Source organism: Eumetopias jubatus, unplaced genomic scaffold (genome assembly GCF_037043125.1).
Source record: "Eumetopias jubatus isolate StellerSeaLion01/CBP00866 unplaced genomic scaffold, mEumJub1_p1.0 scaffold_14, whole genome shotgun sequence".
Lineage (NCBI taxonomy): Eukaryota > Metazoa > Chordata > Mammalia > Carnivora > Otariidae > Eumetopias > Eumetopias jubatus.
In genome coordinates, this window is record NW_028274820.1 from 55452350 (window position 1) to 55468978 (window position 16629).

General features: G+C 39.6%; 1 protein-coding gene across 1 annotated transcript in view; it reads left to right on the forward strand.

The window, feature by feature from the left end:
* The window catches only part of DNAH11 (dynein axonemal heavy chain 11), a 321003-nt gene that overhangs the window by 254045 nt on the left and 50329 nt on the right, over nt 1-16629 (forward strand). The window contains exon 66 of the mRNA XM_088018617.1: nt 15286-15490. Coding sequence (XP_087874743.1) covers nt 15286-15490 — 205 coding nt within the window. The remainder of the gene's footprint in view (nt 1-15285; nt 15491-16629) is intronic.

Here is a 16629-nt window from a genome sequence, read left to right on the forward strand (position 1 = left end):
GCTTTATCACAAACAGTCTAAAACAACTTATTCCAAATTATATTATTTCCTGAATAGGTACTCTCTATTAGACTTTATAGTACTGATCTTATCATTCCAGCATTTTTTTTAACGACCAAGAGAATTTAAAATGATATGTAAGAACATAACAAGTGGTGTTTATCACATGCAGTTATTACGTTACCAATCCTAGTTCCTAAACTCATACATGTGGGAACAATGACTTACATGAGTGTAAAATCATATCTGTATCTCCAGTTTTTCCCACTTCCCTCTCCCTTGCACATATTTTTAGTATCTTTTTCCAGAGAATCTGAGTGCTGGTGGACTCCTTACATACTGTATCAGTCACTAATAAAACTTCTCTGAGCTCTGTGTTTACCAGGCACTGTACTGGGGGCTGCAGATCCAAAGTATGATAAGGTAGAGAGCCTGCCTTTAAGGAAGCTCCATTTCCTTAGGGGAAAGGCACACCTGTAAACAGAAGAAATACCGTGCCGTTGGTGTGACGATAGAAGTATACGTGGCAGGGATTCATCATTGCCAGAGTGGAGACTTGGAAAGACATTGTGAAAAAAATTACATACGGTTATATTGACATTTAATAGGAGTCTGGAAAGATGAGTGGGCCTTTGTCAGACAGACAAGTGGGAGAAGAGAATTTTGGAATGAGAAAACTAATAACAAATAGCAAAACAGAAAACAGCCTGACAGCTTTGGGCAGGACTGTGAATAGGATCCACATCAATGGAGAGTCCTGTGTTGGAAGGCATAAAGGACAGTAAGGCTTGGGTGAGGCGAGACCTGAGAGATGGGCAGGAACCCCAAAGTGTGGATGTCCTGGGTACCCATAGATGACTTCTAAGTTGGCTTTTTCCTATAGGTTGGTAATTCTCTTTCCTTTCACTACGAAACACAGTAAACACACTAAAGGGGCCTGTTCCTGTCAGTAACATTAGTTGACAATAGCAGCAGTGGTACTTCACCAAAAGACCTTGCCTTCCTGGAGTAACAAATCTGGAGTCTCCGTATTTTCACTTGAGAATCATGAGCATGTCAATGGGGAAGCTAGTGAAGACACTTAAGCCTGCTAGGAGTAATGTAATCAGATTTGTTTCTGAAGGGACATGCTGTTGGCATTGTAAAGTATTGATTGAAGGGACATGGACCATGGTCTATGGGGCCAGGATCTAATTAGCAAACAGTTGGAGTCATCCAGTTGAGACATGCTATGGGGCCAGGATCTAATTAGCAAACAGTTGGAGTCATCCAGTTGAGACATGCTATGACCCTAAACTAAGGCAGTGATACTAGAAAGACAGGAGAGGACAAACGAAAGAATTCTCAAGGAGTTAACTTCTTTTTTTTTTTTTTAAGATTTTATTTATTTATTTGCCAGAGAGAGTGAGAGAGAGCACAAGCAGGGGGTGCGGCAGGCAGAGGGAGAAGGAGACTCCCTGCCAAGAAAGGAGCCCAATGTGGGACTCCATCCCAGGACTCAGGGATCATGACCTGAGCTGAAGGCAGACACTCAACAGACTGAGCCACCCAGGCACCCCTCAAGGAGTTAATTTCATCAGTTCATGGTCATTAATGGAATTTTGTAGGTAGGGGAAAAAAGGAAGTTTCGAGGGTTATTTCCACTCTTCTGCCAGGTTAAATGATGGTGTGATTTATGGAGAGTTGTGGTACAGCAACCGGAGTACGTGTAAGGAAAGAGGTAATGATTTCACTTATTAGACTTTCCAAGATGAAGGTGCTACTTTAAGATTCTCAGGAAGTCTAAGAAGCCAGTGGACATGTGAGTATGGAGCTTCACAAGGAGATCTTGGCTGACTGTGTAGATCGGGGAATATCTACATGAAGAGGTAGTTAAACCAGCATGGTAGATGTGATTTTTTTTTTTTTTAAGATTTATTTATTTTTGAGAGAGCGCACACACCTTTGCGTGAACAGGGGGAGGGGGAAAGGGAGAGAATCTTCAAGCAGACTCTCCCTTGAGCCTGGGAGCCAGGGGAGCCTGGTGTTATGTGGGCTCGATCCCAAGACCATGAGATCATGACCTGAGCTGAAACCAAGAGTTGGACGCTTAACCAGCTGAGCCACCCAGGTGCCCCCGTAGATGTGATTATTTAGGGACATGTTCTACAATGTGATCAGAGGTCACAATCACTTCACAATCACTTCACAGATGAGAAAAATGGGGACTAAACGAGCAACTAAATGTCCTCTTGAAAGCCCTTTGACCATATGAAGTTTCATACATATGTGGAATCATAATTTCTTAAGACTTTCCAAATAAATAGGCACTACCCCCTTTCAGTAGAATTCCTATGAATGCTACTTGGCCATCATAACTCTCCCTACTCTTTATTTCCCCTAAACCTTGTTTATTTTCTCATCAATGTTTTGGAATCCGTGTTTCATTTTTTTTTTAATCTATATCTTCCGATGAGTTCAGACCTTTCATTTCTTATTGCTGGATGGAGTAATGTCTTTACATTCTCTCTCTGCTCACTCCTTTCCAACCCAGAGAGTGGTTAAAATAATCTTTCCCTAATACTGCTTCTATTGCTGGCCTGTTGAAGAACCCATTAAGAATTCTCTGTTGCCTGTTACATTAAATTGAAATGAAGCTCTGCTCTGAGGCCTATGAAATGCTTTACCTGTTTGATGCTTCTTATTCCCTTCATTCACACAGATTACTTGCCCCCTCCTATGATGTGCTATATTGCCTACCTTGTCTTTCTACAAATCCAATATTCACTTAATTCAGAATTCAACTGCCATTTAACTAATTAAATAGGAATTTTAAGTTTCCACTTTCTTTGCCTTCCAACCACAGTCCATTCTCTACTGGGCCACTGTGACATTCTGCCTTTATCTGTCCCTCTTATGATATGTTCATTTTTTTTCAGTCCTGTATCTGTATTAGATGGCAGGTTCTCTTAGATGGATAAGAAACATCTGTCTTTAAAAAGATGGTTAACCAAAGTAAAATAGTAAAAATAATCAAAACATAGACTTTTATTTCTGGCATTATGGGGCAGATTAGATGTGTGAATGCTGAAAAACAACTAAATATGTTAAAATATTCATACCTTCTGGCACTTGGTTGACAAAGTGCAACCAAAAAGCGGGAATTGGATTAGACAAGGAACACCAAAGCTGGTTTTCTTCTCAAGGGCACCTGCTAAAACCTGATGACCATGGGTTTCTGTTTTGATGGATGCCTAGAGCCTGGACCAATCCAGTTGAGGGTGTGAAGTCTGCCTAGAGATTGCTGTATAAACCTAGAGACTCAAGGGGCCATGCCTTCATTTTAAGGGTATATTTGTCAAAAATTAAACAAAACCCAGCCCTGCAGAAAAGAGTGCTTTCCTTTTCTGTACCTTGGCACTGAGAAGAGGTGGGAAAATGTGCCCTGAGAGTTCAGAAACTGTCTCTCTTATAAATGTTTAAGACAAATTTTTACTTAGATGACCTAAAAAACTCAAACCTATAACTTACTTTAAGTGGTGCTGGATTGGTCACACCCTGAAGTACTTGGCAGACACAAACAAAAATCCTGTCTGTAATTATGTACCCAGACTTCAGAGGACATACAGGATATAATTCTAGGGTATATGAGTTCACGGGCAAAAATCACAGAACATAGGAAATAAGGCATCATGAACGAGAGCCAATAGTTACATCATATAACAGAATCCTTATCTCATTGCTGCTTTGTTTCATATTTCCTTGATTGTTAATGAGGATATGTTTATTAACCTTCCAAGGATTGTTTATTGTTAACTTTTGCTAATGTTTTCCATGAGATGTTCATCAATTTCTTTCATTCATTTTTTTTTTGCTTCCACTCATCGTTCTCTTTCCAACATGATTTTGAATTTATTCTTTCTTTCAACATATATTTTTCCATCTTTTCCATAGGACTTGGCATAGGAGGGAAAGTAAATACCATGATCAATCCATGGTCTTGAACTAGCTGTGTGCGCATTTTCAAGAGAGACTTTAAGGCTCTGAGTTGGGGCTTACGTGCTAGCATGAGGTTGTTAGAAATTAGCATTGCGGTAGAAGAAGGAAGATGAAATTTGGTTCGGATCTTGGTCCGCTACCCTCTAGTTTGGTGATTTGGGGTAAGTCGTTCAGGCCATTTTTCTGCCTTTACGTTTTCTTACCTGGTGATGAGGAAAAGAATACAACATAGCACAAATAGGGAGTCAAAGTATATTATTTCCTTTGAATCTTGAACCAGTGATAAGTACAGTATGTGGGTGATTGGGAGCTTGAATCAGATGCTAAGCCAGAGATCCTGACGTAAGACATTGTTTTTTTGGATGTAGGATGTGTGAACAAGGAATCGGTCATAGCTTTTGGTGTTTTAAGTTGACTCCTAAGAACAAGAGGGACTTTTAGTCACTTAAATTGTGTTAGTTAGTGCTGGTACATATAAAATACATAATATATAAAAGTTAGAAAGCATAATAATAAATTAGATATATAAATTCCATTCAAACTATGAATCAAAAGGTTAACGATATTCTTTAAGCCACATTTGTGCCCCTCTCATTCCCCATTGGGCCTTCTCTCCCAAAGCTAGTATCCTAAATTTTGTTCTCATTTCAAAACTTATTTACAATACTTTATTTTTGTTTGAGTTGGGCCTTTACAAAAGTGTCATCATTGTGTATATAAAGGGACTCAAATTTTGTACTGTTACGTATCTAAGACTTACCCGAATTCTTGTTTTTAGCTTTAATTGTTTCATCATCATAATATTCAGTGGTGTAACTGTTCCTCAGTTTACTTAATATTGTTATTGAAGGACATTTTGGTTATTACAAGCCATGCTGCTATGCATATTAATACACTGAACATCCATATATGCATCTACAGGTGTACACAGCAGGAGGTGCTCAGAGTTTATATTCTGGGGTAGAAGAGTTAGGTTGTAGAGTGTGTGCACAAATAGCTTTAAAACATAATGCCAAATTGTTCTCCAAAGTGTTAGTACAAACTCACATGCTCACCACTAGTGTGTAAGAACTATGGAGGCTTTCGGAGAGCCAAGGCAGGACTCGTGCCCTTCTGGTGTTTTCTTGAATACAGACAAGTTATATATTCAGTCCTATTAGCTGCTGCTTCTAGGAGGAACTATTCTACATCCTTTTTTTTTTTTTTTGCCACCTCTTATTTTTGAGTGGAAAAAGTTGAGGACACTCTACATTTTGATACTAGTTTTGTTTACAAGAGCTTTAAAAGTACTTTGGAATAATGTTTGATATTTTAGTGAGAGTATTATTTCCACCTGACAAGATTTCTGTTTAAACAAAGCAAATGCTTCCTTGTGACTTCATGTAACTCTAAAAAAAAGAAAACTTTGAAAAATATACACATATGCAAACCAGAAGGGGATATGCAAAATTAAAATAAATTGGTTGATGTAAGAAGTATTTTTCTTCTGATGAAGTAAATAAAAAGAAAACAATGGGAAAGAAAACTGATGGAAGAAGGTCAATTGGGCTTTAAAAATAGAGATACCCATTTGCAATATCAGAACAGGAACAGAAGAATTTTGACTTTACCTTGATCACATCCCAGACTGACCTACATGGTCGTAAATTGTGTAATGGACATCCTATTCTCATGTCCACCGATGAACATTTCACTTTTTTCCTATTCCCTTCTGTCTCTACACTTCTGTGTTCTGTCCGTGCCATTACCTTTGTGCCTGCAAATGATTCCCTTCCTCTTGTAAAGTCACAGTAGCATTGGAAACAAGGAAAAGAGGGGGACACAACCCACAAGGGTTGCAATGCCAGAGTATTCACCCAGCGCGTCCTCACCGCATCCCATCCCTCCCACGCAGGTGGGATAACATTTGCATCCTCTTGAAAGTCACATCCCTTGCAAAATTTTCCAGCGTCAATAGCGTTTTTGTTCATTTTAGTTCTGTTTGTTTTAGAGGCCTTTTTTTTTTTTTAACCAATATTAGTTTATTCTTCCTGATAACGAATGTCTGGGAAGACGCTTGTGATAGATACAGCATAGTCCAAAAGTTGAAGTTCATTAATAATTGGAATGTTGTGGAGTATGAAGTAATGAATACTAATTACTCCTTTCATGTCTGACAGGTCCCTGTGGACCAATACATCAGCCCAGACTTTAATTTGGTTCTAGTAATGGTTTCATCAATAGCACATTAAGTCTGTGTTTGAGAAGATATACAGTTGAACCTGACCCACATAGTAGATACCACTGTCATAAAATGGCCACAGGCTGACAACAGCTGGGTAATTACAAATAATTAAATCCACCAAACTCCAGACAATCCTAATTTTAACTAAAATACATCTTATCATATCAATCGACAGAAAACATATCTGGGAAGATTTATCAACATGTACTTTTTCCAAAGCAAATTTACTGGCTTACATATTAGAGAAGTTGCTGATCTGTGAAGCATCTTCATAAAATTTTATCTCTTTAATCTTTCAAATCCCCCCGGATATTATTGAAGTAATTTTTTAACTTTAATCTTAGAGTAACCTTACTGTAAGATGTATTTCAGATTGTTTCTAAGCATATAAATATTTTCTAAAAGACATTTTATACTTTTCCTATATTTTTCATGTAAGTGTCCTTTTAATTATAGTCCTTAAGTAGCATGTCATATAAAGAAACTTAAAACTGAAATATTAACTGTATGATTATAAATTTTACAGAAATAATACAATGAAAGATATTTTACAGACATATACCATGACTGTGTTTCCTAAAAGTGCTACTAAGATTAACTGGGGGAATTGCTTACAGTTAGCCAGTTTTCAGTTTATTCGGTATGTTTATGTTGTTACCCTTGGAGTTGATGCTACATGATTGTATTACAGTTGATGTTAGATCTGTTTAAATATATGAGGTCTTTGGTCAGACGTAAGATAGAGAACCATGACAAATTCAATCCCACACTGTAATAAAATGTGTTCTCTTGAGCTGGGAGCTTCTGGTTTTTAAATAAACTCAGGAGGTATGTAGTTCTCTCATTATCACCCTTGCCAATAGGAATTGCTTTATTTTCAAGTTAATTCATGTCCTCATGTAGTAAAATTCAGCATTCTAGTCTCTCCTAATTTCTAAATTCAACATAAAGTTTAATTACGGAAAAGACATTTCTGTTCCTAAATTCAGTCAAGTTTTTTTTTTTCTTTTTTAAGAATAACATCGCGGGTCTGTAGATAGTGCGTAGATAGTGTAGATACACAACTCATATTTCTCTTAGGTAGTAGTTGTCTTCATGTGATTCCAAACAGACCACAGATAAAGAATCTTTACATTACTTTCTTTAGAAAAGCAAATGCAAAGAGAACCAGAATTTCTTTTTCATGCTACATTATAATATTTTAATATGGATATATTGAAAAATGAAATAGATATCGAGAAACATATGTATGTCATCATATTGAACATAATATATGTAAAATGTGTACATATTCTGTTTGTCAGAAGGGAAATAATCTAGGATTTTCTTGTTTAGCTTCCTTTTTTCTTTCTGTGCAAGGGTACCTGGAATCCCTGCAACACCAGTCTTTTTTTTTTTTTTTTTTAATTGAAGTTTGCTTTTATCTGAGAAGGACGTGTTGGTTATATTAACTGTATGAAGCAGCAAGACAGTTAACTCATTTCTATTCAGGACTTCTTTCCTCCTTTTACCTGGGCCCATCTTGCCGGCTGTGCGGCTTTCAGCCCAGACCTTTCCCCAGGAAAGGGGGGGGTGACCAACTCTGCAGGGGGGCCCCCCTGATGGGGTTGCTAAGTTGCTAAGTAACATGGCCACCGCCACGCGGGCCTGGGGCCTGCCACCATGTTCCCAGCCAGAGCCATGGGAGCTCCCAAGCCTCACGGAGAAGCATTTAATTTTAAGCAGCAGGACATGCAGTAAGGCTTTTAGATGTCCATTGAAAAGTTTGTTTTTTTCCTTTTCTTTTCCTGCGTGTGTTTTTTCCCCCAATGAGTGTGACTATATTATTATCTCAAAACCCACCTGCCATTTCTTTACCTTGACAAGCAGGCCCTGGTGAGAGGCCTGGAGAATTCCTCCAGTCCAGGGAACTTGGGAGCTCTCTGAATTGCCCATCTTAGAGTAAGGGCCTCCAGTGTGCCAACACGGTGTCCTAGGAAATTGCTCTCTCCACGGCATTGTGAGAAAGGTTTTGCAAATCTTTTTTAAAACAGTCCTCCTGCAGCGGGTCCTTGTTCTAAACTGAATATGCTGCTTTTCCAAGCTTTGTTTTAGATGGCAATAAAAATTAATGATAGTGTTGGTTCATGTACTCAGAATATCTAATCACTACAGAAAGTCGTTTGGGTTTTTATGATCCAGGACTGATGGCATTTTCAGCAGGAGCTACACTTAATCTTGAGAACAGTTCCAACAAAAGTAAAAGATACTTCCTCAGTTTCTACATAGGTATCTTAGATACAAGCTATCCAGGTTATAATCCCCAACTTGAGATTCTCATCTTGATTATGTTGAGATAATGGTGCCTCGACTCACAGAGATTCTGGTTTTCAGGTAAATTTGATAGCTGGGAGAAATGTTTCCCCGTTCTGTCCCAGAAGTGCTGTGAATATTAGCCACGAATTCATTTCACATGTATTTATATCAGTCCATAGAGTGGTAATGACCTTCTATGACTGGACGAAGTTAGGAATCTTTTCATCCCAAAACACATTTCAGCTAGATTTTGAATAAACTCTGAAAGAATTTTGAAATTCCCAATGTACCTGATTTTTATGTAAACCTGACCTATGGAAAACTGAATTAATAGTTAATTTGTAGATGATGTTCTTTTATACAGTAATTTATTCAACTAACGAGTGAGCATTTTGGCATATTTAAAAGACTTTTTTTCCCCTTAAAGCCAGAAGACAGAAAATTTTTCTGTACGTTGACTGTTTTTTTTTAAGATTTTATAAATTAATTAATTTAATGAAAATATCTACCAGAAATTCAACTCTTTGGTTAGACCTGGGCACCTCGATAATCAGTGCTATTCTCCTTCATAAACAAGGACAGAATTTCGAAGCGAAGATCAGCAGGGCATGTTCTCTGGGCTCTATTATTTTCTCAAGTGGCCATGGATTGTACTGAGTCAGTCATATTCTCTCAGGACCCTCTTGTGATCGACGGTCAGGTCGACGGAGGCTGGGGTTTCAAGCTGTCACCATCAAACAGAGCAAATTAACCTACAGCGTGATGCGGTGAAATGAACTTTATACTAGGAGTCCAGAGACCCAGTTCTAGTCCCAGCTCTGCCACTGAGCTCTGTAACCTTGGACAAGTCATAAACTCTTCGGGTCCAAGAAAGGGAATCAGTTGAATGATCTCTAGGGGCCCTTCTTGCTCTCTAAAGCTGCAGGACTGCCAGGTGAAACAATGTTTTTGATTCATCCTATGTCCTATCCAGTAAAACCACAGTGTTTGTACTGGGGAAAATAATTTTATTTCTGATCTGAGGTCATATAATCCATCTCTAACCTCCACACCAGGCGTTGAGTAAAAGGGGCAGGAGTTGGTCACTCCCTTGGAGAGATGAAAAAAACCCTCTGGGAGCAACTCCACCCTAGCTTCAGAGATTCCTGCGCCACTTGATTCTCACTGGGATACAGTGAAAGGGGCCAGTCCTGCTCATGGGGTGAATAGGGCCGGAAAATGGGTTAAGACCTATGGCTTTAAGATAATAGCCACACTTGGAAGTTTGATGTTGTTCTTCACACCTGCTATTGCTTCTCATTGGAGTTCGAGTTCAAGAGCTTGTAGCTGCCTGCTGTATTCTAGAAGTCATAACCTCTGGACCCATGTCTTTCACAGAGACAACAAAGTGATTGATTTTCCCACCCCTCTGGTTAACTCCGTTGTTTTTTGGATCCATCAAATCATGAGAGAGCACTAGGAGTCTGTTTAATTTTCCCAGATAGGAGATAAACCAAAAATTAACCTAGCAGCAATGATAAAATCCACTGGGTCTTTATGCAGTTTTTGCCTTTCATAGATCATAAATACCCCAATTGAGGATAATATACTATCCCTGGGAGAGTTGAACCTATGAAATAATGTTTCCAAGCAAAATGTAAAACCCAGTTTTATAGGCAGACATCCTTCTCTTTTCCTCTGATTAACTGTCTCTTCCCGAGAAAATCAGACCTGTCCCTCAAGCAGATAGATTTCCAACTCTCAAACTAGGGTATGTGAACACTTCAGGGTACATGTAGGTATAAAAGGGAGGTGTGCAAGGGAAATTGGGAGCTGCAGAGTCGTTTCTGAGGCCTTTTATGGAGCATTGCCTTAACTTGGGTATTTGTTAATTATTTAACCCATTGAAAGCGTTTGTCACCTACACCCAGAAGCAAAGTTGTTCAAACCTCATGCTTCATGTTGGTTGGTCTCATACTTTTTTTTCCTTGAAAGCCGAGGGAGGGGAGCAATGTTATGTGTAGTAGCTGCTTGGAAAAATTATAGCTTAGTGGTACTAGGAGATTGAGTGTGATTAGCTGCTGTTTTCTTGCAAGATTACATTCATACCACTCACCGCGTGATCTTCTAGAGTGGTGATATGCGAACAACCTGTCTCAATGCAAACCGTGAGCTAAGAATGGTTTTTAAAAGGTTGTCAACAAAGAAGAATATTTGGGAAAGACCTATGCGGCCACAGAACCTGAAGTATTGATTCTCTGACCCTTTATAGAAATAGTTCTCCAACCCCCACTCTAGAGAGATTTCTCCCTGAGGCCTGGACAGCTAGGACTTCCAGAAGTAAGTTAGTCGTCTTGTGGGGCTTGTTCTGATTCTCACGTGCACACACACACACACATGCAGACCTCGAAATTAAACTTCTTACCTCTTCCTCAGCCAGCCACACTGAGCTGCCCCAGTGGACAACAATGAAGAAAATTGTGAAGTTAGTTCATTCAGTGTTCTTCATTAAAATGCACATTTCTAAGTGGTAAAAATATTTACATTTTCTTTTCATCTGGGGATATAGTTTGGTGATTAAAACAGGAAGTTTATGAGGTATGAACTCAAATCCAGTAAAAATTCATAAGCAAATTAGGGAAAATTAAATCTGAAGTCATGAAAGGTGGTGACAGACTTAGCATTTCTGAGATACTGCTCTGAGAGGGAAAGAATTCAAACCAAGATGGAGCAGTATCACAAAATCATAAAACATACCAGAGGTTTATTTTAAGTTTGGGTTTTATCACTGTGGTGATAGAAATGAGTATCAGCTTTGGTATCGCTTATGTGTGGGAACCCCAGGCACGGTAATGAAACCTTCACTCTTGAAAGTTCCTTTAAAGGCCAGTCAGTGAATAGTGCTAGCAAAGAAAGATCTTTCTCAAAGCTACCTTTGAAATTAATTTTGGAAACCCTTGGAAAGAGAAGCTCAAGTAGTGGGAGAAATTTTTTATCATGCTCCAAATGGAGGTGTGGTTGAATATGTCTTCATCAAAAAGAATTGGGTTAACCATGACATAGGATGGTCTTATACAACAAGGGTATCTTTCTTTGGGGTATATAGCTAGGAGTAGAATATTTAGGTTAAATGATAGCTGTGTATATAAGACTGTGAGAAACTCCAATTGCTTTCTAAAGTAGTGGTACCATTGTACATTCCCACCAGCAGTGTATGGGGGGGTTCTGATTTCTCTCTCTCCTTGTCAACACTTGTTACTATAGTCTGTGGGGTTTTGTTTGTTTCATTCTAGCCATCTAGTGGGTGAAGTGGCACCTTGCTGGGGCTTTTATTTGCATTTCCCTGATGAGTAATGTTGTCGAACATCTTTTCAGATGCTTATTGGCCATTTGTATATATTCTTTGGAGAGATGTCTATTCATATTCTTTGCCTATCTTTTAATAGAGGCAGATCTTTGATCTTGATATGGCTGTCATGTTGTAGGTAGTTAAGGTGTTTTCATTTATTGAACGGACTAAACAGAAGAGTGGCTGCATCAGTGTTGTAAGATCTTATAGTCATAATGCCTATGATGAGAGAGTTGGGTAATAATGTTGGTGAGAGCAGAGACTGTGCCTGTTATATGCCCAGTGCCTACAAGACTCTCTAACAGCCTGGCATGGTGTAGTTGTTCAGTCACTGCTTTTTGGGTGAATGAATGTTTGGTTGTAACATGTTTTTCTATAAAAACAAAGAATTGAAGAAATTATCAATAAGGTACATGATGATTTTAATGAGCATGATATCAGCTGGAAACTATTTGCAAACATGTGAACAGATGGGGTCATTTCCATGACTTGTGAAACAAGGGCTCAGGGCCCCTTTGCTCATTGGATTCACCACCAGCTGCTCTCGGGTTCATTTATAACATATGGCCTGTGGTTCATTCATCTCTGTCTTTTTTTTTTTTCTCAATGTTTCTCTTTAACAGTGATGTGAATACTCTTTTTAATTTTTTTTAAGATTTTTTTTTTTATTCGAGAGAGAGAGAGCATGAGCGGAGGGAGGGGCAGAGGGAGAGGGAGAAGCAGACTCCCTGCTGAGCAGGGAGCCCAACAAGGGGGCTCCATCCCAGGACCCTGAGGTCATGACCTGAGCTGAACGCAGATGCTTAACCAACTGAGCCACTCAGGTGCCCCTATTTTTTATTTTTTTAAAGGGAAGCATATTATACAAATACATACTGGCTTAGAAGAAAGTTGCTAACTAAATTGCTCTTTGTCCTTCTAGGAAAAAAATTTTAAAGAGTAGGAAGTCTTGACACAGTAAAAACAGCCCAAAGCTAGATAACATGAATGGATTGACCATTCAACTTAATAAAGAATGTCTCCAACAGTGGTTTGTGTCACAGATCTTTTTCAAGCTTAGACCCTTAATCAAAACCTGTGAAAGTTTTTGTTGAAAATATAAGATTATTACAATGCAAACAAAATTTGAGAGTTGGATGAAGAGGTAATGAGTCTTACCTGTCTTTTGAGATTCTTAGCTGTAAAGACTAAATCTTTAGTGATTAAGAGGGATTCTGTGATGAGCTTTAGTGATTTAAGAAAACTGACTTTTTAAACAATCATTACACACTACAACTGTTTTACAAAATTCTTCCTACTCAGATAAAATGGCCAGTGGTTCAGAAGCCCTTTCCTCACCATGTGGTGCAAGAGAATAACCTCAGAGCAAGATAAAATTAGGAAACATCCACCAGCAGCAACCTAAAATATTGCCACATCACAAATTTGGGGCATCTCTCCTCAAGTTTAAAAAAGGTTGTTGCAAGTATTGTGACATTTTAATAAAGAGGAATATTGCCTGAGTGCTGAACTTGTTATTCAAATTGATAAATTTAGTGAAATAACATTTTGCCTGTAAGTCAGTGAGATAAGTAGTCTTTTTCAAAATACTGTATTTACAGTAAAAATAATATGGCCTTTGGATAACATTCTGTCTATAACTAAAATACTTTATACATGGACTATGGAAGAATGCAGAAGTTTTATATTTAATATAAAATAGGAGACTGAGAAGATACTCTTTTCAGGCTCACTCTTAGGCTTTTTACATCTATTTTTCCTCTTGTGCAGTTCAGAACTCTTTGATGGAAGAGTTTGAAAAATTTCAGTGTTTGTCACTTGTCTGTTGTGTGAATTTAAAAACCCCTCTACGGAATCCCCATAGCAGGTGCCTGGCAGAAAAACAAGACCACGAAATAGGCTGGAGATTCTTTTAATAGAATTAACAGAGTGACTGTTGACAGAAAGAACGTTCTAAGGGCAGCATAAAGGAACGCAGGAGAAGAGTGCAGGCAACCCGGGGTTTACAACATCAGGAAGCCATTACCCCTGCTAGGCCCGAAGGTACGACTTGGTTCTGTGAGTGGAGCTGTGGGAAGGGGAACATCCCAAACCTGGAATATGGTCATGGGAGGACGGAGCCCCCACCAGACCACGGCACTGAGGCAGGGAAAATCTGCCTTGAACCCCCTCGCCTGTACTGCCGTCTTGCTCCTGCTTCCGTTGGCCAAAGCCCTTCCAGAACCCAGAGGGCAACAGAGCCTGAGGGATGAGGTCCTTACGAGGTAGACCCCAGTATCTGACGTAGAACAGAAATCAGGCCCTCCCCCCAGGGCGAGGCTGCGTTCATTCAGAGCTTCTTGCAGTTACAGAAACCACCTCCATCTAGCTGAAGCCAAACAAAGACCGTGTCACAAGGCTGCAGGCCTCATGGTAACTGTGGTAAAAAGGCAGCCAGGCTTCAAGGAACATGGAACCTGGAAGCCCATAGAATCCAGAACCTGCTCCCTTTGTATGACTCTTCAACTTGAATATTGGTTGAATCATCCCTGGGGAAACCAGGAATGTCTTTCTCTGCTGTGTGGTTTACCAGGAAGAAAGAGTGACGTCAACATGAGCTTAAAGGTTCCACCGCTCCCTTCTCTTTGTTCCAATCCCAAGCCCCAGGAAAGCTCACTCTGATTGGAGTACTTTTGAAGTGCCCGCTTCTGGTCCCCGTGACCGAGGGAATCGGGATATGGGACAGAAGCGTGGTTGTTGAGATCCCATCCCCATGCATTCCACACAGGAGGCTGCTTAAATTTTGCTCGTGAGCCAGTACTAAAAATACTGAAATAGTAATTTAAAGTGTATGTGTACTTTTAACATGTATATAAATTTTAAATATTTATGCACTTAATACACGCAGATATATGCAAATACATACTCATCCTTTCAGAATAGCAATATTTAGGGACTTCTAGGGTGGCTCAATTGGTTAAGTGTCTGCCTTTGGCTCAGGTCATGATCCCAGGTGCTGGGATTGAGTTCCACATCAGGCTCCTTGCTCAGTGAAAGGTCTGCTTCTCCCTCTGCCGGCCGCTCCCCACTGCTTGTGCATGCTCTCTGTCTCTCTCACAAAAAAATAAATAAAATTAAAAAGAAAAAAGAACAATGTTTAATAGAAGGTTAATCACAGAAGTATAATAGAAGCTAATGTTTGTTGTTATACGACCTTCATATGAAGTACTACATTTTCTTGTTATGGTGACGTTACGAGATGAGTACTGTTATCACAATTTTGCATGTAAACAATCTTGTAGAAGTTCGGTGGATAATTCCTTTTTCTTCTGTACTTGAGGGAGACAGAGTAGCTGAAAAGTCCTGAATTACCTGGTCTTACAGCCTAGATACATTATCAGAATAGAGGAAATGGAATACCACCTAAATATCAGTTATGGTTCGTGGTACTCTCCTGAATGTTTGTCTTGTGCCCTTTTAGATACATCAGGATTGGAGACAAAGAATGTGAATTTAACAAGAACTTTCGCCTTATCCTTCACACAAAACTGGCAAATCCTCACTATAAGCCAGAATTGCAAGCTCAAACAACCCTCCTCAATTTCACAGTCACAGAAGATGGTCTAGAAGCCCAGCTCCTGGCAGAGGTGGTCAGTCTTGAAAGACCAGATCTGGAGAAACTTAAGGTAAAAATTACAAAATCATCAACACTTACTCAGTATCTGCTTTGCCCAAGTTAGGGTGCTTAGACCTAGGAGTCTAAGATAGGATTCTTGCCCACCAGGGATTTACAGTCTCATTGAGAAAAATGAGGATGTATTTGAACAGTTAACAATTCAAGGGAACTCCCGTTAAAGCAGGTAGTTAGCATTGTGCCCCCAGTAGGAGATGGGCTCGCTCTAGGTGTGTTTTGATGCAGGTGACAAGGACAAGCAAGGAGACATAGGAGTCATGGACAACGAAAGGAGAGAAGCAGGAACATGTCCTGGTAGGTTCAGTGATAATAGTCTAAGTCAGCCAGGGCAAAAGAACAAAAAAGAGGCATAATGGAATAAGGTTGGACAAATTCAGGGGCTCATAGCTGATGATGACTAGCGTTTAAAGGAAAATATATGGCTTTAAGTACAGTGATTAAGAAAAATTAATAAAAAAAATGAGGATTGATTTAAAACACACACACACACACACACACACACACACACACACACACACACACACACACACACACACACACACACACACACACACACCCCCCAAAACAACAGAGGAAGCCTGAAAATGTAGAAGGAAGTCAATGGCAGAGGTGAGTCATTGCAGCAAAGATTATATGGCCTCCAAAACCAAAAATACCTTCTCACCTTTTATGGAATGTGTTCGCCATTCCTGATATAAATTAGTGGTTCTCAAATGGTGGTTCCTAGAACATCAGTATCAGCTGGGAACCTTAAATGCAAAATCTCGGGCCACAGACCAGATCCCACTAAAAGTGACCTTGTGGGGGCAGGATCAGCAGTCTGTGTTACCAGGCCCTACAAGGGACTCTCACGCATGTTCAAGAGTCCATTGGAAGCGAATTTCAGTTGGATTTACTTCTGCACCAGTCCACAAACAGGGCAGAGACAGCCCTGGGATGGAGGCTGAGTGAGTGGGCATAGTTCCCTCCGGTCTCCTCGCGGGCATGCTCCCATGTAGTGAAATCGCAACCTGCTAGCGATGAGTGATTCAAGGCCAGGGTTTCAAGGACCACAGGCTGCTTGGTGCATCACTGCCAAATTGGACAGGGAACATGTCTGCATTCGAAACACCATATGACCATATAAGAAAA